The following is a 25,768-nucleotide window of genomic DNA, read 5'->3' as shown; positions in this document are numbered from 1 at the left end:
GAATAGGATGGTAAAAATTAATTGCAAAGAGAGGGAGAAAATTACAGAACATATTCTTTGAGTAAACAAGGAGCAATCAGAACATAACCTGTCATGGATCTTCCCCATTTGGCCTTCCAGATCATCTTTCTTCCCTCACCCACCGTGCTCTGTGCTCTGGGAGGCCAACTTCAACAATCATCTAGATCCCTTATCCTCTGGTATCCAATTGGGATCCACTAAGGGGAAGCAACAGTAGGAGATCAAAGAAGAAAAGAAAGAAGGGTTGGGACATTTATTCCCCCAGCTGTCTTTCTGTTTGGCCATGGTTTAGCAATGGCTCTGTTCTTCTTCCTAAAGCCATAGCTTCTGTCAGGTAGCCCCTTAGATGATTACATCTATTTCTGTGTTAAAATAACAGTTCACTCTCCATGCTCCTTCAGAATTCCCACTGTTTATAGTCCCCAACTGTTTCCATCCCTGGCTGGTTCCCTTAACTCCGCCCATACCTTTGTAATATACTCTTCATTAAACTCTCTTTGAGAAGGCCTTCTGTTATCTACCAGAACTCTGACTGATATTCTAACCAAGAGGAGAATCTGAAAGATAAGAGAGACAGTTTATCTACTTTAATAAAAGGGAAGGCAGAGTATATGGATGCAGACATAGTAAGGTTGGTAGATTAAGTGGTGAAACAATGAGAAAGTTCTATTTTGATTGTTTTTATTGTCTCAATAAAATCAGAAAGGTTGGCAGCTAATGTTGAAGATGAGGTATATTGTATTTGAGGAGAAAGAAGGTATGAAAACATTCCCTCTGAGAATAAGAAAGTAGACTGTCAAAGTAAATATAATAGTCTTTGGGTCATAAATTTAAGGTGAAACCAATTAACCAGGTTGTATGTATTTCTCCAGCTACATTTGGCTACCTTGTTCTAGGCATAGAAGAGACAGAGATGGGTTTAACTAGAGGTTAGTTTTTGCCAGCTGATGAAGGAAACAACAATGAAATCGAAGATACATGCTGTGAATCATGTATTCTAAGTTTTGTAAGAAAGGATATGAAGACTTAGGGTAGTTAACAGATCTTAAAAATGTGTAGAACCAATGATTTAGCAGTTCTTGTGAGATCAAAGAATGATTGATGTGGGAAGTACAGAAATAAACTGGGTCAACAGGAGGTGAAGAGAGGTGGTCAGAGAATGGAATGTTTAAAACAGATTTTAGAGGCTATTAATGATGATAAGATATAGAGCAAAACATCAGTGGATGGCTGAGATGCAGTGGGGGGAAGAAATGATTACTGGAAAGGAGATCAAGAAACTGATCCAAGGAACTAGACTGTTCACAAAGACAAAATAATGACAATAATTCAAATTTGAGAGTATAAAATTATCATGTAGAATATTAGTATCCATTTTTCTATATCCTTCATTCAATATAAAGTGTCACTATTCCTCTCTATAATAAGTCAGGAAATGGAAGTATCCTGCACTAAATTTTTTTAAAACTGCAGGGGACCTGTTAAATATACTACAGTTTTCTATATTTCCAGGGGCTATAGTTCTAGAAAAAGATGTCATGAAGAAAGTGAGCATATATTCTGAAAAAATACTCAACGGAGCTCTGCGCCCAAAATAAACAGCCTTCATTAATGGTTTTAATTAAAGTAGTCCCCCTTATTTGTGGGGGATATGTTCCAAGACCTGCAGTGGGTGCCTTAAACTGAGGATCGTATTGAACCTGACTGCTGTCAATCAGAACATCTTTCTGTTCGTCATTCACCCACACTTAAGGCCTTTTCCATCTTAACTAAGCACTTATTGTGCAGTGTGGCTGTAGCTTTTCAGTTTGGGATGTGGCAGCGAAACTAGCACAAGTTTCTTTTTCCTTCTTCATAATTTCACATAGAAAATTCATCCTTATGGTAGATCTTAGCAACCTCAGCATATGATTTTTTTCCTTTGCTTAGTTAGTCAAGAACTTTCACCTTTTCATTTAAAGGAAGCACTTTACAGCTTCTCTTTGGTATATCTGAATTTCCAGCATCACTACTCTGGCACTTTGGGGCTATTATTAAGTAAAATAAGGGTTACTTGAACACAATACTGTGTTCAGTTGATCTGATAACTAAGATGGCTAATTAACTGACTAAGAGGTGGTAGCAAATACAGTGTGGATATGCTGGACAAAGGGATGATTGATGTCCTGAGTGTGAAATTTCATCATGCAACTCAGAACAGCATACAATGTAAAACTTATGAATTGTTTATTTCTGGAATTTTCCATTGAATATTTTTGAACCACAGTTGACCAAGCGTAGCTGAAACTGCAGAAAGTAGAACTGCAGACAAGGGAGGACTACTATAGCTCAATTAATGAAATCTAAAACTCACCTTTATATTTATAATTATTGTCCTACTTTGATCAATTGAAGAATTCTTAGAACCTCATTCAAAAAAAATCTTGCAGCAACTATTTCTGGAACACAAAGCTTATTTCTGAAGTAATTGTTTACTTTCAAATGACTTCTTTTCAAAATTCAAAGCTTTGCTGAAAGCAATATTTAATATTCCGTATAATTTGTTTCCATGAATTTAAAAATGCTTTAAACTTTTAGGGATTCATAGTTAAGCCCTTTGTAAGGACTCGCATATCCTCTGGGGTTTTTGGTTCTAGATACATTCAATGACTTGATTTGCAAATATACAGTCCTGCAAAGAGAATTCTAATCTTATGATTTTGTGAAGACTATTTTGACAGCCTATTGGAAACTGAATATAAGCTAGAACCTGGGGACTGAGAAACTAGAAATCAGGGAAATGTATTCCATCTGGTATATCTGTAGGTTATTAGTGAAATGTTTGGAATTTCTAACATAGTCTAAGAAGTTCCGTGGTTTCTGAGCAGAGAACTATTTCTGAGGTAGAGGAGACACGTTTCCTTAAAAATACTCTTAGGACTGGCTCATGTAAACAAATTTAGGTAGACCAATGCTCCTCATTCTCTAGCTCTTCTATCTTTTGCTAGGAGCCAGAACTAAAAGGATAAAGGGAAAGCCTTTCGTATAAGACACTTGTGGGATACTTCTTTTTCCATTGCTCCTTCTTGTGGTTAATCTTTTTCATCAACACTCAATACCACATTGGAAAGGAGTATAAAGAGGTAAGAACCAACACTGAGATCTACATGCTTCAGCATAGTGGGGTTACAAATGTAACTTGCAGTGTACCATGGATCTGCAAAGAAAATGTACTGTTCTTTATTGTGTCTATGGTTTCTTCAGCCACTTCACAAGCCCCCAAGCCCTGATTAATTGGGAAAAGTAACCATCTAATACGGTTTAAGGTATAGTTTGATCCAATAATTTAAATAACCCCTCTCAGCTAAAACTGTTCATTTATATAGCTTCCCTCTGACCCTGTTTCTTTCTCTCTAAAATAGTGCCCAGGTATATGGGAGTAAACAATTCAAGAGGGGAGCTTGAGGGTAGAAATAAATTGGGTTCACTAGATCTACATGCTGTCCTTTGGCTTCTCTGGTCCTTGGGCAAAGTCTCTGTCCACCTATCTGGTCACTGGCCATACTGCTGGCCTCTGATATGAAATGGAAGTCTGTTTGTTGGTATCTGGGGTCTATTCTTTTGGCTCAGACAATGCTTCCAGGTACTCTACCTGGCTGACCACTCTCACCTTGGGTTCCACTGGCAATACACTCCTACACTCCTCCCTAAAGTCATGTTATAATTCCCATTTTGCCTCAGTAAACAGTCAAACCCTGCCACAAAGCCATCTCATCCTCATTAAGTGACTTCCTGCTAGAAATTCTGCTGCCAGACTCTCAGCCCTGACTATGTCACAATATAATCAAAAATGACTCAGGAAAACTAAAAGTCAGATATCCTTTGCCTGGTCACACCACACTGTACCACCACATGTACGCTAGTGTGGATAAATGTTATCAAGCAGCAAAGGCACCTAGCCTTCCCCCAAAATCCTAAATAGGAAGCTAGTAGATAGAAGCTCAACCCCATTATCAGGAAGGACTTCAATTCTCAGACACTCACCTGATTACATTGTTCTCTCTCCATTGCTCACTTACTATTCCACAAATCCATCCCCCTGGGCATGAAAAAGAGTGAGTTTTTCTTTTACTTCTCCTACATCATATTCTCCTTCAACTCAGAAGCAGAAATTCTTGACTTTCTTATCACAGGCTGAAAGCATGGCCTCTCTCTACCATGGGAAAACTATATGATAATGAGTCCTTCAGATTTGGCTGACCATGGAATAAGAGGAAGAACAAAAAATTTAGAAAATCTCTCTCAGTTTAACAGCTTAAATTATTACATGGATGTTGAAGAGCATCTTTCCAAACAGAATGTTTTTACTTGAATACTTAGTTTACTACTTTACCAGAGCAGAAAATAGCCTAAATCTCTCATCGCTACCCCACTTTCAGGTTCCTCCTCTTCTCCGCGGCTTCTGACTCTGCTTTTCTAAGGAAACAAATCGTATCTCAGTGAAATTTTGCTCGTTTTTTTTCTTCTTTTTTCCAGAATATAAGTGTTTTAAAAACAAATTGCTTTATCTCATGCAAAGCAATTTAAAAAATGATTATTAATGAAAAAGAAAACACTGTACATAAACCATCATCCTTTACTCTTTGGTTAAATAAATAAAAACATCACTAAGGGTAGGTCTACTTATTAAGCAAGCATGTGACAAGGTGTAACAACAAAATTGTAGTCAGAAAAAAATAGAGAGAACTGGAATTCAATGTGGGTCCATCATAAGGAAGAGTCATAAAGAACCATGGAAATAAGAAGGCGGGGAAAAAACCTCTAATTTTATAGATTAATATATTGAGGTCTAGAAAGATCAAATGATTGCCCAAAATCATGTACCATATGATTAGAGAGATGGGACTGGACCCAGTTCTACTGACTCTTGGTCCCCTCTGTCATAATGGAAGAAAATTATCCCTCAGGACTTTACTTCTGCTGAAAAGAAATTCAGTCAAGTTTCTGTAACCTCTTCTCGTGGAGCCAGAGTTCCACCTCACCCTCTGTGGTTCTCTGATACCTTGTCCCAGTTCTCAACATCCAGCTTTAGTCATGGAGCTGAAAATTGTATACTCTTGATCAAATTATTTAACTTCTCTGAACTTCAGTTTTTATGTTTTTAAAATAGCATTAATGATATGTATCTTGCCAATGAGGATTACAGAAATATATGTATAACAGATACCGTTAATTTTCTATCTAATATCCATTTCCCCTTGTTCCACACTAAGAGAACCCCAATCTTGTGAAGAGCAGCCATGTGCTCATCCCGATGGCTTATGATTGGTTTAAACAAAGTATAGCAACATTTTCCTCCATTTCTCAGCCTCCCTTAAGTTAGTGGTGACCTTGTAACCCAATTCTGGCCAATGTGATATTTTAAAAAAATCTGTGTTAAGAAGAAGGTGTGACACAGGGAAGCTTTTGCTTTTTTGATAAGGAAAGAAAAATGATTGGGGCTGTTCTTTTCTCTTCCTGCTTGCCTTCAACACAGACACAGTGTCTAGGCCTACAGAAGCTCTGTTACAGTCATGAAATAACAAACATGATAGAAACACTACAATAATTGCAGAGACATTGGCAGGAACTTTCCTGAGAGGCTGACTTAATGGCAGCAACTGCCTACCTTCAGATTTCTTACATAGTAGAACTAAAACACTACTTACTAAAGTTTTCTGCTCCTTTCAAATGAGTAATTTTCTAAATCAAACAAGAATCTCACATAGTATCAGGCACATAGCAACATTTAGTTCTTCATCCTTTCATTTAACAAAAATTTATTTAGTGGCTATTAAGTGCTAGGCACTTAGCTAATATAAAAGATATAGCAATAAATAAGACTGCCAAGATGATTGCTCTTATGAAATTTACATTCTAGTGGTGAAAGTCATGTAATAAACACATCAACAAAATTTCTTATAATGATACATACAGTGACAGAAAAACAAGGTAATATGATAAATGTGACTTGGGGTAGGGTGGAGATAGGGAGAGAGGTGGAAATGCACTTTAGAGGCACTGAGACTTGAATGATGAGGTAAGACATTAATGTAAAGATCTGGATATAAAGATAAACCAGACAAAAGGTAAGCAAGGGAAAATGTCCTGGGGCAGAGGAAAAGTCTAGATTTCAACCAAGAATAATAGAAAGCTCCCAGAAGGTTATAATTAATAAATAGTATCTAAACACTTTTTAAACACAGTACAATAATATGAATTTGACCAGCTCAAGAAACTCCTTACAATTTTATCTATTTAACCCAAATAACTATTTCAAAGCACTCATCACAATTATATTTATTTGTTTAACGTAATAGACCATGAGCTCCATGAAAACAGGGTCCACATGTGTCTTGTCACTAAAACCCCAGAGCTTAATGTAGTGCCTCTTAGACAGTAAGAATTCAAATATATTTTGTCAAATGAAAGAAATTTATTGAAGGACTATTCTATGCCAGATACTGGCTGATTTAGAACAAGTCCCTGCATTCAAGAAGCTCACAGTCTGCTAAGAGAGACCAAAATGTAATCAATTAACAATAGTACAACATAATAGGTACTATAACAGAAATATGAACAAATACTATGGGAACATAAGGGAGAACGTGATTAATTCTGCTTAAAGGTAGGAAAAGTATTAAGGAAGTTTTTAACAAGGTAATACTCATTCCCTTGAGATGGATGTTTTCACTAAGAAAGAATGTCTATATATCAATATATTATGTTCTTTTTTTTTTTTTTTTTTGAGACAGAGTCTTGGTCTGTTGCCTGGGACAGAGAACAGTGGCATCTTCACACTTCACTACAAACTCAAATTCATGGGCTCAAGCAATCCTCCTGCCTCAGCCTCCAGAGTAGCTGAGACTACAGGTGCACACCACCATGCCCAGCTAATTTTTCTATTTTTGTAGAGATGGGGTCTCGCTATGTTGCTCAGTCTAGTCTCAAACTCCTGGCCTCAAGCGAGGCTCCCACGTTAGCCTTCCAAAGTGCTAGGATTATAGGTATGAACCACTGAATCTGGCCACATTCTATTAATTTTATTAGTTCTACAGTTCAATGGAACATATACTCTATTGACAATTTTTTTGAGATATTATTATTATGCCATTTCAGAAATCTTGAAAGGGCTTATTCCTAAAATAATCTTTTAGAATCTCTTTTTATATTTTTGTATGTACAGCAACTCCCTGAAAGTATTTCAACAACAAAAAGTGAAATTCAAGGCTGTAATTTTAGTAATATTAGTATACTTGCTATAGGAAAATCTAGATGTGAAAATCTATTGTGTTTTGGTTTTTTGTCAGCTACCACATGTTAGTTACAGTGATCATCATCAAAATTTCACTTGTTATGTACTTAGCAGAAATCACCAGATCCTTTCATGCTCCCAAAAAAGCTTTGGCATTTCACTACCTTACCAATCTCCAGTGCTATCAAAAGAAATTATTTTTTTTCCTATTTCAGCTATAGCATATATAGTTCAAATAATAGCATTCTTCATTTGGAAACAACTAGCCCTGTAAGCATCAAAAGCACATAAATTTAGTTAAATGGTGCCATCTGGTGACATAAGTCTTGCAGTAAATACACAAAGTAAAGAGTCAAGAATGGCATCCAAGCCAGGCATGGTGGCCAGGGCCTATAGTTCCAGCTACTTGGGAAGCTGAGGCAGAAGGACTGCTTGAGCCTAGGAGTTCGAGTTCAGACTAGGCAATACACTGAGATCCCAACTCAAAAAAAAAAAAAAGAGAGAGAGAGAATGGCATCCAGTACAAAGTGTCAAATTTAACTTAACAAACACTTGATGCTGCCTGACATGATAGATACAACTAATCACACTCAGTATATGGCAGTTTAACAAAGGGAATTATAAGAATTATTTGAGCCATATTTTGTTTATAGCTCTTGCTTCTCAAATTTACTCTATACTTAAAGTCTTTAAAGAGACTTAGGTCTAATGTAATGTTCTCTACAAACTCTAGAGGACATTTTTTTATTTTTATTTTTTTATTTTTCATTTTTTTGAGACAAGGTCTCCTTCTATTGCCAGGCTAGAGTGCAGTAGCATCATGAAAGCTCACTGCAAACTCAAACTCCTGGGCTCAAGTGATCCTCTTGCCTCAGCTTCCTGAGTAGCTGACACTACAGTTGTGTGCCACCATGCCCAGCTAATTTTTTTTTATTTCAGCATATTATGGGGGTAAAAATGTTTAGCTTACATATATTGGCTTTGCCCCTCCCACTCAGAGCTTGAAGTGTGTCCATCTCCCAGACAGTGCACACTGGACCCATTAGGTGTGAATATACCCATCCCCTACTCATCCCTCCCAACTGCCTGACACCCAGTGAATGTTAATACTGTATGTGCACATAAGTGTTGTGCAGTTAATACCAATTTGATCATGGGTACACGAGGTGGTTGTTTTTCCATTCTTGGGATACTTCACTTCGTAGAATGGGCTCCAGCTCTATCCATGATAATACAAGAAGTGCGAAATCACCATTGTTTTTTGTAGCTGAGTAGAACTCCATGGTACACATATACCACATTTCATTAATCCACTCACATATCGATGGGCACTTGGGTTGTTTCCACATCTTTGCAATTGTGAATTGTGCTGCTATAAACATTCTAGTACAGATGTCTTTTTTATAAAACACCTTTTGTTCTTTTGGGTAGATGTCCAGTAATGGGATTGCTGGATCAAATGGTATTTCTACTTTTATCTCTTTGAGAGATCTCCATATTCCTTTCCACAGAGGTTGTAGTAGTTTGCACTCCCACCAGCAGTGTATGAGTGTTCCTGTCTCTCCGCATCCACGCCAACATTTATTGTTTAGGGACTTTTTGATAAAGGCCATTTTCACTGGAGTTAACTGATATCTTATTGTGGTTTTCATTTGCATTTCCCTGATGATTAGAGATGTTTAGCATTTTTTCATGTGTTTGTTATCCATTACTCTATCTTTTGAAAAGTTTCTGTTCATGTCCTTTGCCCACTTTTTGATAGTGTTGCTTGACATTCCTGAGTTCTGTATAGATTCTAGTCATCAGCCCTTCATTGGAAGTGTAGCATGCGGGTATTTTCTCCCATTCTGTAGGTTATCTGCTTGCTCTCATGATAGTTGCTGTTTTTATTTTTTTACTTTCTTTTTTTATTTTTTTTGAGACAGGGTCTCATTCTGTTGCTGAGACATGAGGGCCGTAGCATCATCATAGCACACTACAGCCTCAAACTCCTGAGTTCAAGCAATACTCCTGTCCCAGCCTCCTGAATAGCTGAGACTACAGGCATGAGCCACCGCACCCAGCCACCGCACCCAGCTTTTATTAAAAGCATAAATATCCAGAACATATTGAACCCCTGTTCCAGGGAGATACATTTCCTCACTCTCCTTTGGACATCTTATGAATTTGTATAATTTTCAACACCTCAAATGTCACTTCCTTGAGAAAGCTTTCCCTAATTCCACTGCTAAAGTTAAGCCTTTCACTCATAGCACCCTCTACTTCTTCTCTGTAGCACTTAGCACAGTTGTAAATATAAACTATTGATGCAATTTTATTTAATGCTTATCTCCCCAGTGTGTATCACAGTTCTTGGCACAGTGTTTAATAAATATCTTGTGAATGAATGAATATGTGGATGGATGGGGAAAATGTACTTCTCTATCCTCTTCTTCCCAAATTCTATCAGTGAATAGACTCAGCTCAAGTTTACATTTTATATAACAACTTCCCTAGCAACACCAATCTATAGTAATCCCATGCTTCTTTGAACTCCTACAACACTTTGGTCTAGCCCCCAGAGTGTAGTCCTTGACTATATGATGTCTTGTACTTTTTTTCATGTATGTATGTTACCTTCCCAATTGACCTTAAGTTCCTTAAGGATAGGGATTTGTTCTTAATAACATCCATCTCCATAAGTCTATGTAAATAGGTAGATACTTTCTAAATACTTTGATAATTATCATTATTCAATTGCAATAACTGGAACACCAATATTCTTTTTACTTAAATGAGTCTTACAAACAAGTAAGTAGAAAAATAATAGACCTACAGGTGTCTTTGTTAAAGAATGACTTTTGTTCTTCTGGGTATATGCCCAATAATGGGATTGCTGGATCAAATGGTAGGTCTACTTGAATCTGTTGAAGGTATCTCCATATTGCTTTCCATAGGGGTTGCACTAGTTTGCATTCCCACCAGCAGTGTATGAGTGTTCCTGTCTCTCCGCATCCACGCCAACATGTGTTGTTTTGGGATTTTTTGATAAAGGCCATTCTCACCGGAGTTAAGTGGTATCTCATTGTGGTTTTGATTTGCATTTCCCTGATGATTAGGGATGTTGAGCATTTTTTGATATGTTTTTTGGCCATTCTTATGTCTTCTTTTGAAAAATTTCTATTCATGTCCTTTGCCCATTTTTTGATAGGATTGTTTGATTTTTTCAACCTGTACCCGAATGTTTATAGCAGCACAATTTACAATCGCAAGGATGTGGAAACAACCCAAGTGCCCATCAATCCACGAATGGATTAGTAAACTGTGGTATATGTATACCATGGAGTACTACTCAGCTATAAGAAATAACAATGATACGACATCTCTTTGGTTCTCCTGGAGAGAGCTGGAACCCATTATACTAAGTGAAGTATCCAAAGAATGGAAAAACAAGCATCACATGTACTCACCAGAAAACTGGTTTCCCTGATCATCACCTAAATGTACATCAGGGAAGGATACCAATTGGATATCAGACTGGGATGGGGGGTGGGGGGAGGGGATGGGTGTATGCCTACATGATGAGTGCGTTGCACACCCTCTGGGGAATGGTCATGCTTGAAGGTGCAGACCCGGGGAGGTGGGGGGGGGGAGGGGATGGAGGTATGACTACATGATGAGTGCCAGGTGCACTGTCTGGAGAATGAGAACAGACGCGCTTGGGACTCTGACTCGGGGGGATGGGTGGGACATGGAAAATGTATATAACCTAACTTATGTACCCCCATGATGAGCTGAAATAAAAAAATATATATATATAATAAAATAAAAATAAAAAAAAGAAAAATAATAGACCTTACTGACTAAGAATTTAACGTGCACTGTTTTGACCAGTCAAGACTTATTAGAAAGTACATAACATGTAACTTGTTTGTGTCACTAGAGCACATGCTTTGAGGTTGTGAGTGGCTGCAAGAATTATCTAGTGAGTGTGTCTCTCACATATGACCCAACAGCCCAACAGCAGCATCTCAATGTAGCTTGAGATTCTGTTGTCTATTCATAGTAACACAGGTAGAAACTACCATTAAGCATCCAAAGAGAAAAAAATCACTTAAATATTTCAGTTATACTATTGTATTTTGAAAAGAAAATTAGATGCCATAATGATATTTGTTAATTTATGGATTCTCAAAGCATTCAAGATATATAAAATGATAATGGCTCATTATACTTGTTAAAGATTAAATCAAATCTTTATAAAACCTATGAAGAAATGCTACTGTCATATTCTCCCATTTATTAATAATATTCACATATTATATTAATTTCCTTGAATGACCAAATATCTAACCATATAGAACATATGTTCTCAAACTTTAACATGCCCCAGAATTGCCTGGAAAAATTATTAAAACACCATTTGCTGAGCCCTACTTCCAGAGTTTCTGATTCAGTAGGTATGAGGTGAGACCCTAAAATATTCAATCCTAACCAAGTTCATAGTTGACTAATGCTGCTGATCTAAGAACCACATTTTGATAACCTCTGTTTTAGAGACTTAGAGCCAAACTGCTCCAAATTCACATAACTATATAGCCCTTCACACTCATTATAATTTATAAAAAATCTTTTACTTCCTTATGATTAGTTAGTAAAAAATATACATTATGATTAAATTAAGACCAAAATAGCCATGATGTTTTCATATAGATGTTACTTTTAAATAAAAATATATTAGAATTACTATAATGGGAAAACATGTAGTTGGGTTTTTTTAACTCAAACTAAAATGTGATAAAACTCTTGTATATATTTCCTTCGTCATTATTACCACCATTATAACTAAATAATTAATTAATTGCTTGTTTAATGTCTCTTTTCCCCCACTTGATTTCATTCACTTGACCATAAGGGTGACTCTTCTCTACAGTTCACTATTTTATTCCTATTGCCAAGCACAGTGTCTAACACATAACAAGTATAATTATTAAAGATAATTAAAATATGATATTAATTATATTTTAATTTTTAATATAATTAAAAATAATTGAGTAAATGAATAAAAATTTATTACTATTAAAGGCCTATTATTACTATTACAGGTCCACATTCTGGGGGTATAAAAGTTAATTGGATATAACCCCTCCCCTCAATCTGCTCACAGACTATTAAAGGGGTAGAAATATATTCAATTTATCATAAGGCAATGTGATAAGTTCTTTACAGTAATATGAACAAAATGCTATGAGACAAAATGCAAAGGCTGGTTAAAGCTGCTAGCAAGTAGGGATGTGGTAGAAGGCTTCAATAAGGAGATGACAAATCCCAATGTGTAATACATCTGCTATATCACTCCTATTGCTAGTAATCTCAAGTATGCATAAGGTTCTCTATTAAGCTTTATGAAAATGAAATGTATTCTATTCTAACACAAAGTCTGCTATGTAAGGTTTAACAGCATCTATAAAACAGGATGAGCGTTTTTCTAAGATTTTGCTACTGGCAATTTTAAAGGAAGTATCATTTTACTGCCTGTTCTCTTCTAAATCTTTCCAAAAAATCCCCCCTCAAACACTGTAAAGAAATAAGAGGGAATAAATTAGATAAACAAGGCTAATAAGATTTTAGAAGGTGTTGAAATCTGTGAAATATGTATGTAGTTCTTTCCATACTTACATAAGTAATGGCTGTGTTACTATCTAAAAATGAACTAATTGATAATATTATTAAAATAGTTTTCACAAATAATTATAGTGGCAATATAGATATTAAAATTTTCAAAGTAGACCTGGAAGAGAAGTATAAAAATAAAAAAATAAAAAAAATGTTCCATCTTGCACCTTCATCGCCTAAATGAAGAACAAATAACCCAACAAAATGCTTTGGAAATCTGAATGCTTTAGCTACTCTAAATAAAAGAGAGCTAAATTAATTTGTAAAATATTATGGAATTTCAACTCCATCTAAATGTGTAGTTTCTAGCATATTGCTGTTTTAGGTTTGTTTCATTTTGTTTGGGTACATAATAAACACTATTACTATTTTATTTAGCTATTCTAAATAAGAGACCTAAATTGATTTGTAAAATATCATGGAATTCCAATTCACTTATATTCAAATTCAGGAAGGTATTGATATTTTAATCATCATAAAACTGTCATTATCCATTGGACAAATTTTTTCCTTGGTACTACCACAAGATGTCACCATAAGCCTAACATCTAAATGTGTAGTTTCCAGTATGTTGCTGTTTTAGGGGGGGTTTTGTTTTACTTTGTTTTGTTTTGTTTTGTTTTTTGGTACATTAATAAATACCAAATGCTAACTTTTAAAAAATTAAAGTGCCTTTTTCCACTGTCGGTTACTGGCAAACAGAAAATCAAAACAAATAATACAAGGACTCTAGAAGTAAGAAGGAAGAAAATTAAACGAACAGTTCATTCTCCATGCTTATCAGATATCCTGCTATTTACCATAAAAGCAACGTATCTTACTATTGGATTTTATATTGTTTTGGAAATTTTAAAAAATTTCCAAAATGGATATATATTGCTTTTATAGTTAAAGTTATATCTTAAAAATTTAAAAAACATAATACCTTCTACTATGTTATCACAGAACTCATTTATAAATGCTTTTATGCACTGTAGTAGTGGTAAGTTATGTACACAGAATCATGGTCCTTGGAGATACACCATCCAAAACATACTCCTTTTTTTTAAGCATAAGATGAAGTCACATCATTTGATCATTTGATGTGGTACAAAAGGAATTCATTTTATAGTGATGCTTTTCATCTGCAGAGGATTTGGTTTCCTGGTATTAATACATTCTGCAATAATAGTATTTTTTATTATTCATTTATGTTAGTTTTTCTGCAGCTAATTGAGATTCATCCAGGGTATTATTTCAATGTACTGGCTATCTGACAATAGGTGAAGCTACTACCTTCTATTACTTGTAACCAAAAAAAAAAAAAAAAAAAAGAAGCGTCGGGGGGAGTTGGTTTACACAGAAACAAATTAGAGACCATAAACAATGCCCTATTTATCAATAGCTCCCTATCCTTTTATAACAATATAAATCCCCTTCAGGATGCACAAGTCTACATGGCTTTTCTTCTTTTGTGTCCTTAAAGGAAATACACAGCGAGACCACTCAAACATTTAATAATAATAAATCAGCAATCAGTATTTAGCTACCCATATCAAATTCAACAGAAAATTGTGTTTCATTGTATAATGTTGCTCCATTCTTTGCACTCTGGTTTATCCCAAAATGACTTTTAAAGACCAGCCAAAGCAAATCTATCCATTCAAAGCTGGGCATTGGGATTACTTACATAACAGCTTTTTATAGATTACTGTTGCCTCTCATTTTATTAGAAAAATTCAAACTACACTAAAGGCTTTAAGCCAAGATACCTATCATTCACTTAAAATAATGGCAAAATGTAATTCTTTGTCACTCATTTGTCTTTTTATTCCAGGTAATGGTGTTATGTTATCAAATTATTACATTACCAACATGTAGTAGATCTGAATCATCCAACTATACCCTTCCTAAATCAAGTTGTAAAAAGCTCAAGTTCTCAAAAGACTTAGCCACTCTTAACTAAACATATTATACAAATCCATTTAGATACATTGCCATTTAGTTAATGGACTTTTACTAATTATCAACACTATTAATTTTTAGTTGAGAATTTGTGGTTGAAAAATGTTCTCGAAAATACTATTCTCTAATGACAGGGTTTATTTAAATTCACTAAGACTCCATTTAGAGTTGTTTTTATTTAATACTAGCTAAGATGATTATAGTTATTTGTGTCATTAATGTTTGCCAGCCACAGTAAAATAGTTTTTCAAAAATTAATCCACAGGCAAAATAATCCTATAAAGGTTTTTACTTCTATTTTTATTCAATAGACTGATTTTCAAATTTTCAAAATTTAATAGCTTTTAAAATTATATTCAAACTATAGTTGGGGTTCTATCAAAAAGTGTAGATATTTATAATAAAAACATATTTTCATGATTAAGCTTTATAAATTCCTATTTTTAGATTTTATATAAATAATCACCAGACCTGAAAAAGCAATGGAAATATTTAATAGACTAAGTTATTTCTTTAAAACGTACTATTTAAGCTCAGTAAAATTTATAGTATAATTGATTGGGTTTTTTTAATTGTTTAGTTGGTTGTTTTTGTTGGGGGAAGTATTTGTCTATTTATATCTTTTGCTAGTTTATTTTATCTCTTAAAATACAATGAAAAAAGAATTAAAAGCTATCTATTTGCATAAATGCAAAAGATATATGTATAAAGATATACATAAATAAACCATATCCTTGGCTTTCTTCACAATCTTTAATAAATAAGAGAACAAACATAGGTTGAAGATTATATAGTTAGATTCATGACAAATTGATAAGAATATCAAAGCATTGAGATTTTTATCAATAAACTTTTTAATTCTGAATTATAAACTTTCCTAAGAGAAATAAGAAAGGTGAAAAGAGTGTTTGTTTTATTTTTGTATTAAGAAGAGAGTGAAAGCAGAACTTTGATTCTGAATAGAATGTGAATGTGACCCATCATTTCTGTGTTAGACAATTCCTTCTCTAGAGTAATGTTGCTTCCTTCTCTAGCATATTTGTCATCAATTTTTAGAAACAAACTACTCAGGTTTTTTCTGTGTAAACTTTTCTTCCTATATAAAACATTCTTTCAATATTTACATTTTTGAATAACCTATACTTTATTTCTATTTTATAGCAATTCTTTTTTAGGTTAACCTTAAAAAAGAAAAAGGGAAACTAAAAATAAAATAAAATAAAATAAATCTCTCCGCATATTAAAGAAAACTATCCCAGTTTGAAACTTGGTTACCATCAGGTTTTGGGGCGGGGGTTGACCACGTTATTCAAATTATTAAGCCCAATTCTGACCATTAAGATGAAAAATAATGTAATACATACCTAGCAAAGCTTGAAATAAGCTGCTCTTAAAGATACCCATCACCTTTGTAACAGCAGTTTTCAACAGCTGCTCCTCTGGTTTCCTCAATTTTTTGCAGTATTCTTCCAGTAATATTAAAGCTCGGTCAGTATCTGAAAAACACGAAATTAACATTCTATCTCATGGTCTCAGTAAAAGAGTAAGCTAATTAATTATTCTTTAGTTGTGTTCCTAATTTTATGACACAAAATAATTTAGGAAAATAATCATAAATTCTACAAACTACCATATGAAATTGATAATTATTCTCAACACCTAGTTGCAATAACCCACTTTTATTTCTACAGTCTTGTCTTCCAAAAGAACCTGGAACTGTGAAACAAAACAAAGAATGCAATGCTGGCCAGATGTCCAGATTAGATGTGATTCTCTCCTGTCAGAAAAACTATCTTAAAATTGATGACTTCATGCAAAAATAACATCCAAATACCTCAACATAATCATTGAGACCTTCCTTTCATGATCAATTTACAACCTGTATTTTTGGTCTTACTTCCCACTATATACTCCACCCCCTGCAAGCACACACACGGTGCCCAAGTCATAATGGATTACGCATTTTTCCATTCTACTTCCCTCTACACACACACACACACACACACACACACACACACACACACACTTTCTCTACTTTTTCTCACCTCTGTACTTTTCTTTGCTCCTCCTTCTCCCTGTACTGGAAGATCCTCCCCCTTACCACTGTCTCCCCCTAGAATCAGTGTGCTATATTGAAAAGGGTTTGTTGTCAACTAGATCTAGGTTTGATCCAGATCTTACCTAATAGCTGTGTATGACCTTTAACAAGTTACTTAACCTCTCTGAGCTTTAGTTTCCTCATAGGTATTAGGATTAAATAAGACAATGTATGCACAACGCTTAGCACTATGTCTAGCACATAGAAAGCAATGAATAAATTAACTGAAAATCTACCTTCCCTTAATTTAATTTAACTCTAATGTTCTCTCTTCCATAAAGCCATCTCTAATGTGTAAAATTAATCACTATCTCCCATTCTTCTAAACCATTTTGCCTACACAAATACTGTAGGCATTCTTAAGACATATTGTGTTATATTATGACTTCTTGAATAATGTCTTCATCCTTCACAAGACAAAATATCCTTGACAAAGTCACCAGAGTGACACTCCCTTTGCATGTAGATGGTGATAATTGTCTTTGAATTGTAAGAGCCCTTTTCCTTGTCTTATCTACCTCTTTCAAAAATAGCCTAAATACCAGTTATAATAACAATAGTTTATATTATTCAGTACTTTATTTCATATTTCCTCCTTTCTCCCGAACTTTCCAACTCTTCTTTCCCACAGCCATTCGAGCTAATGACATTACTTCCACTTCATGGAAATTCAGAAGACAACTTTCACAAGCTCCTGATATAACATCCACTGGCTTACTTGTAACTGTACCCATATATTCTGCCTTCCCTTCTGTTACTATGAATAAAATATCTGTGCTTCTATCTAAGGCCAACTGCTCTACTTAACCACTGGAATCTATCTTCTATTACCTACTGAAGGACATTGTTCTATAATCAATTGTTTTCTTCTCTATTCAGTCATTCCCATCAGCATACAAAAAACTATAATATTAGTGATTTTTAAAATATTCCTTAACCCTTCATTTCTCTCCAATTAGCTTCTGTCCCCATTTCTCTCTTCCCCCTAACAACAAAACTCCTTAAAATACTTACTATCTCCAATTCCTTTCCTTTCATTCTCTCTTGATATCACTCTAATCAGACTTTTCTGTAATTTCACTAGGCAACTCTAGTTCATCTATCATCTCCACATTACTAAATCCAATGGTCAATTCTCAATCATCTCACTTGAACTATCAGCAGCATTTGAATCTGTTGCACTCCTGAAAACACTTTCTTTGCTAGGCTTCCAAGAAGAAATGTGCTGGCAAATGTTTAACAGCTGGTTCCAATAAAAAAGAAAATGTGTGCACCTATATATGTACAGGAGTTCATTATAAATTTTACTGATACAAGGATGTGTAGCACCCAGTCTACAAATAATAATAAGATATGCAATGTTTTGTTGTAAATTCCATTAGTTGATTTTTTAAAGTATTTTTGTTGGTTTTTGCCAAATTCTTGTAATCACAGCCAACTTAGTGTTGTAATTGATGAATGAATAGTTCCAACATGAATGTTGGTTGATCATTATATTTTGTGACATTAATGAATAAGATGAAAATAAAACAACAAAGATGGTTTATGTGAAAACCTCTTTCATCAATTATGTGATTTCTTTGCTGAACCAGATAATTTTTTAATAGTGGACAAATACGTCCTCAATTTCTATACCAATCACAATGTAACAGCTACAGACACAATTTACTTTTAACTTGCACTTGCATCATTAACATTTTTTATTACTCTCTTATCAGCAAAATAATTAATCAAGCATTTGTATCATTTGCAATTTCTGAGATATAAATATTCCCACAGCTACCAATGTGACATCTCTGAACACAGATCTGGAAAGAGATGCACAATGGCACATTATATAGCTTTTCTACCACACAAATATAAAAGATTTAAATAACCTCAAGAGCAGAGATTGTATCAAGATGAAACACAATTAGGAACTGATAAGTGTTGAGTACTTATTACTTTTATTTTTAATATAATTTATTTACATTTATATACAATTTTTAAATGGCTGTGTTTAATAACCAGCTTGCAAATTTGCTGAAAATGTAATAGGCTCTTGCAAGCTAATCTGAGCCAGCTGCAGCACACCACTGTTCCCAGGGCAGTTCTCTCTTCTAGGTTCTCCTCCGTGTATCACAGATGACCTTTCTCAATCACTTTTACTAGTTCCCCCTCATTTCTCACATCCTAAGACTTCTCTTTATTCTTACTCCCTAGGTAACTTTATTCAGTCTCCTAGATAATCTTACCCAACCTCCTAACTTTAAATATAATCAGTACCCTCAAGACTTTCAAATTTGTATCTATAGCTCAGAACTTTCCTTCACATCCCATATACATAACCAACTAAATACTCAACATGATGTCTAATAAGCACCTCAAACTTAACTGTCAAAACTGAACTCTACATATGATCCACCCACCCTCAATCTGCTTCTCCTGCAATGTTCTCCATCTCTCATTCTTCCAATTATTCATGCCCAAATTCCTGGAGTCATCATTCATTCTTCTCCTCTAATTCTCCACATCTAATCCATCAGTAAATCCTGTGAGCTCAAACATCAAATTATATACAGACTCTCATCACTTCTCACACCTCCAGTGTTACCATCCTGGTCCAGGTCACCATCATCTATCTCCTGCATTATTGCAATAACCTCCTACTAATTTACATGCTGTCACTTTTGCCTTCCCACAGTCTTTTCTAAACACAACAGCGAGCAAGATCCTTTTAAGTCACAAACCAGATTATGTCACTCCTCAACTCAAACCCTGCAGTGACTCCCCACCCCACTCAGAGCAAAAGCCCACCTCTCTAACTTCAGCTCTTACATCTCTCCTCTTGCTCAGTATATTATACCCACAGTAGTCTCTGCTGTTTCTCAAATATACCAGGAACTCTCCTGCCTCAGGGTCTCTATACTTGCTATTCTGCCTAAAGCATTCTTCCCTTGATATCCATAAAGCTTGCACCTTCACTTCTTTCAAATCTCTGCTCATATGTCATCTTAGTAGTGAGGCCTTCCTTAATACTCCTATATAATATAGCAAACCTCAGGCGTAGCCTCTTGAAAGAAATAAGAATCTCAATTAGGTGATAATGGATGGAGGAGGACATTGTGTAGTATTTATCTTCTACCTGAGAAGGTTAGAAATATAAAAATGAATGTAGATGAACCAGGAGTTCTCTTTAATTTCAAAATAAGATACATTAACAAAGAATGGTGGCATGAACATAAGCTAATACATTTGAATAGAACTTTAATTTTTAAAAATGCTTTCATACTTTACTTGTATAATAGTTCTAACAACTCTGAATCAGAGACAAATATTTTAATCCCCATTTTGTCAAAAATTAAACAATCAGCAGTTTCCCTGAAATGACCTCACTTTCTAACTCATTTCTATCCACTATTTGCTAATGTAATACCATGTTATACTACGCCTCCCTTACTACTTACATGTATTTTGGGGCTCTAATCACATGATTATCTCTACTGTCTAAGGCTTTAGGTTTTTTTTTTTATTTCCTTACTTGTTAAACAGATATTTTTTGAAAACCTACTAAGTTCCAGAGACCTTTTTCTTTTCTCTCTTTTTTTTTTTTTTACAATTATAACTTTGAAGCTCTTTTTACTTCTGTGGCATTTTTGTAAGTATTTACTTATTTTAGTCTTTTGTTATTTCAAAGGGCAATTCTCAAAAATGCATTAGTAGCATTCCCATAATCACAACTATAAAATAATGAGCTAAGTAAGGAGACTTTCACTCATTAATGTTGAGTAATTACCCAGGGAAGATATCATATTGATTCAAAGCAGCAAGATGTTCTCTGAACCAGCAGAGTTTACTATGCCCCTCATCTTGGTTTGAGAAAAATCTGTCACATAAAAAAAAAAAAATGGACCAGGTGCAGTGGCTCACGCCTGTAATCTCAGCACTTCGGGAGGCCAAGGTGAGAGAAGCACTTGAGGCCAGAAGTTTGAGACTAGCCTGAGCAGCACAGCAAAATCCCATCTCTACAAAAAATGAAAAATCAGCCCAGTGTGGTGGCACACACCTAGCTACCCAGGAGGCTGAGGCAAGAAGATTGCTTGAGACCAGGAGTTTGAGGCTGTAGTGAGCTATGATGGCACCACTGCACTCCAGCATGGGTGACAGAGTAAGACCCTGTCTCTAAAAAATAAATAAACAAATAAGAAAAAACAAAAGGTCAAATATGATCAAGTCTCTTTTAGACAACTTAAGCTTTTGTACACCAGCATTTAGTGCTGGAATTGTGGCTGCCCTTTTATGTTTCTTTTGATTATTGATAATGATCATCACCTGGTGTCAACTCTATCATGGTCTTTAACATTCTCTACTTAAATCTTTATTTCTGGTTAATGAAAGTTTGAACTTGTGGGTAATCTAAAACTAGACACCAATTCAAAAATGATAAATTAAATAACCAAGACAAAATGACAAGGATCCTGTCATACAAGTCAAAAATCCCTAACCAGATCTCCATAAGTTGAATAAAGTGGAAAGTTGAGACAATTATCCAAGTAAGTCAAGACTAACATTTGAATTGATCTTCAAATAATCAAGTATAAGTGGAAAATTTTTCACCTGAATTGCCCATATAATGACATTAATTCTATTTTGTTCATTAAAGGAAATATTTCATATAACTCCTGATCAACTGAAAGAATGAAACTAAATTTGTATTACCTAAGGGCAGGCACAAGAGGAAATAGAAGTGGAGGAATCATTTTTTAAAATAAGAAATTTTTGCATGAAATATGCAATCAAAGGATATAGTGAATGTTACATAACTGGAATTATAGGTAATCATGTGTCTGTTAATTAAGGCTCAACTCAATTGTACTTGGTCTAAGAATAGCATTGCCAGAAAGTTATAAATAATGGGATAGGTAATTTAAATATGAAACAGTGATTGGCAATAGTGCTAACAAATGGACTTTTAAGGGGGAAAAAGGGATGATACATAAAATCATTTGCCACAGCTTAAAAAAAGTAAGAATTATAGAACACACAATGGTATCATTAGGAAAACTAAGATCAAAATAGTAGTGTTTGGAACTACTAGAGGAAAATACTAGAGGAAAAGGTGAATTTAATAGACAAATCTTAGAGAGCAAAGCATTTAAAATAATGAAATTCCTTTATATAAATTTATTCAACATTTTTACAGTTTAAAAATAACCTTTACATGCATTATCTTATCTGATTCTCACCACTGAGAAGTTTTGCCTATTTTACCTGAAACTGCAATTCATAGAGGCTTGTCCAAGTTCACAGTGTTACCAAATAACAGATTTGGAACTTAATTCTAAAAGGTTTTGATTCCAAGTATAGTGTTCTCTCCATAATACCACCCTTAAACCTTCAGAAATAGACTTGAGCATATTTCTAAGGAAAAAATAAAATAAAACTTGACCAATCTGACATAAATAGTATTACTAAATTTTAGAATCTAGGGCTAAATGTTGAATCACTAATTTTCACATGTTAATTAAAAGTTGTATTCATAACATATAAGTAAAAATGGCCCTACCTTTATAAGTTTGGTACATAGAGAAAATAAGTTCTTTCATTCAATAACCAAGCATTTATTAAGTATCTTACTTTGTTCCAAACACTGGGAACTCAGAACTGGGCAAGACAGGCAATAATCTACCCTCACAGAAATGTTAGTTTGGAAGTAAAGATAATTGACTAGGAAATTTCAACAAAATAAAAGATTAAAATAGTGTGTAATAATGCTATGATAAGGTACCAGATGCCATGGGAGCAGAAGAGTAAGTTGATGCCATACATATCATGTTAACAAGTTTGGCCTTATACACAAGGAGGAATGAAAAGTCATAGAAGATTTTTAAATCAAGGGAAGCATGACCATTTTTTAGTTTTAGAGAAATTACTTTACAGATTGAAATATATCAATTAAAATGAGAAACACCAATTAGATTTTTTTCTTTCATACCACTTTTAATAAATATATGGAAAATTGAATAGTTACAATTTTTATTACTTATTAGATATTATGACTAGAAAATTAAAAATTTTATTAAGAAGGATTTACATATGCTTAATTCTTACTGTTGATATTATTGGCTTTGTTTTTTTGCAAATCAATGATATTCATATGAAAATAATAAAATAATTAATACAATAGAAAAGTTATTGTTGCACCAGGTCTTTAAAAATAAGTTTTTAATATTAAAATGTACAGTTCTAGATGATACAACAAAGGTATCATTTTATTACTAATATTAGCTACAATTTATTGAGCAATGCTAAGCATTCTGCATAGATTATCTTATTTAATCTTTACAAGAATCCTAAGAAATATTATTATATACATTTTGAAAATGAGGACATTTTAAAATGAGGGAAATAGGCCAGACATGGTGGCTCACACCTGTAATCCTAGCACTCTGGGAGGCCAAGATGGGAGGATCATTTGAGCTCAGGAGTTTGAGGTTGCTGTGAACCAGGCTGATGCCACAGCACTTTACCCCGGGCAACAGAGTGAGACTCTGTCTCAAAAAATAAAATAATATAAAATAAAATAAAATAAAATAAAATAAAATAAAACAAAACAAAACAAAATGAGGGAAATAAAGTCCATTTGCCCAAGGCTACATAACCAATAAATGCTGGAACCAGGATTCAAACTCTAGTCTATCAGGCACCAAAGCCTATACTTTTAAGTATTATGCCATATTACAACTTGACTTAGTAGGAAAGGATTACAGTGTTTCCTTTTTCCATATTTGTTTCTGTCATTGTCCTTAGCAATTATCCTTTACCCTCCCTAAAGTAATTTTTTAATATACTTCAACAAACACCTGTTGGTCAGGATATTTCCTCTGTCAAAACAGGAAGATATTAGTACAAAATGGTGGGTTTACATTGCTCCTTTCAGGTAAGCCATGCTTTCAAATTTTCTATAGAATAGTTGAGGGGAAGTATGGGAAAAGTGGAAGGCTAAGAACAAATAAATAGAAAGGAAGAAGAGAGCATATTGCACCTTCAGCTAAATATTGAAATATGCATTGTTCCAGTATAACAAACTATTAATAGAAAAAAAATAAATAAAACTTGGAATTTAAGTAGTGGCCAGACTTAAAACAAACCTGAAGACTAAAATCATTTGGTATATATTAGATGGTTTACAAATTACATTAGCATCTTTAGAAGAGAAATAATACACATAAGAAATGTTAAAAAAAAAAAAAAAAAAAAAAGCACAGTATGGCATTTCTATCTGTGACCAGATGTATCATTGCCATATCTGGGCAGGTTTGCTCCAGAAGCTGACTAGGAAGCTGAATCCAAACCACTGATGGAAGGAGACTATGACTTTGAACACAACTTTTCTTCTCCTTGGACCAAAAAAAAAATCACACCACTATTCTGATGATAAGCATTTGTGTAGCACTTTCCTATTTATAAATCAATATTTACATAGACTAGGTCTAAGCATCTTGATTTGATCCTCACAATAATCCCTTAAGAAGTATTATTAGTATAGTCATATTTTAAGATGAGGAATTTGAAGGGCAATCTGTTGATTTGCTTTAGATACCTTAGCCAGCTGATGGTAATGATTGGATTCCAACCCCAGGCTCTCCTCCACTACACTATGATGCCATTCATTTGTTCAGGAAATACCACACTCATACAGTGAAAAAAACATTGGACAAGCTTCTGACTCTAATTCTATCACTAACTAGCTTTGTAAAAGTCAAGTTTATATACGTTATCTTATTTGATGAGAAAAAGAAACAACATGTAGTAAGGGGGAAAAGGTATTAAACTCTTTTAATAAATGAAACTGAAGTTCAGAGGATTACATGATTTCCACAAGGTCACCTGGTGGCATCATCATCAGAAGGCATATAAACTCTATTGTCTATGTAGGAGATTGGCACTTTGAGATATTTTTTTTTTCCTCTCCCTAAATTTTCCCATTTCCTATCTTGTCATTCAGGCAGATAACTGGTTCTGTACTTTCTTGCCTCAGGGGAGGTATATGAAAACACAAGCAATTTTTAAGTAATTCCAGTTTGCTTTTCAAAGCCCTAAGCCCTCAGAATAAAAGAAGAGTTTGTCACAGAGATGAAAGAGACATTCTCAAGTATAGACAGACAGACACTTTCTCCTAGCCTCTCTCCAGTCTAGAAAGAGATTTTCCCAGCTGAGGAAAACTTGAGAGAAGTCTTTGGATCTCAAGGCAGCAGGGGTCATGGCTCTGCTTACAGGTGGTATTACCAATAAGGCAGCAATACCCCAGAGAGTAATGGCAGCATAATGCATCTAGGCAAAAGAAACACAGAAATTCTAGTAAAAAAGAAAATTCATGACTTGGAAGTAGCAAATCTCTGTCATACCAGAAAGATCTATCTAGACACAACAACTCATATCTCAGAGGTAAGCTATTTCATATAGATGATCAATTAGCAGAGTATACCCACATTTCAGATGGAACCCTACCTTAACCCCAGGGAAGTGGGGGAAAACCTCAAAATGGATTGCAGTTATTTTGTCCACTACTCAGTGACTAACAGTCAAAAATACAGTTGAATTATGGAAAATAAAAGGATATTTCTTACATACCTAAATTTACAGACCAAGGCCTCAGTACCTAGCAAGACAGAAGAAATAGGATACAAAATCTTACCCATAATCTTTGAATGTTTAAATTTAATAATTCATTTTCACAGGACTTTCTACTTTATAATACATCATTCCTCTTGATCGTAAAACCTAAAATAAATGGG

At 34.4% G+C, this 25,768-nt stretch overlaps 1 protein-coding gene across 1 annotated transcript in view; it reads right to left on the bottom strand.

Moving 5' to 3' along the window:
- DLG2 (discs large MAGUK scaffold protein 2) overlaps nt 1-25,768 on the bottom strand; it is a 1,739,579-nt gene that overhangs the window by 1,705,893 nt on the left and 7,918 nt on the right. Inside the window, exon 2 of the mRNA XM_045557224.1 lies at nt 16,258-16,389. Coding sequence (XP_045413180.1) covers nt 16,258-16,389 — 132 coding nt within the window. The remainder of the gene's footprint in view (nt 1-16,257; nt 16,390-25,768) is intronic.

This window comes from Lemur catta, chromosome 7, assembly GCF_020740605.2.
Source record: "Lemur catta isolate mLemCat1 chromosome 7, mLemCat1.pri, whole genome shotgun sequence".
NCBI classification, from domain to species: domain Eukaryota; kingdom Metazoa; phylum Chordata; class Mammalia; order Primates; family Lemuridae; genus Lemur; species Lemur catta.
This window is presented reverse-complemented; position numbering and strand designations above follow the sequence as displayed.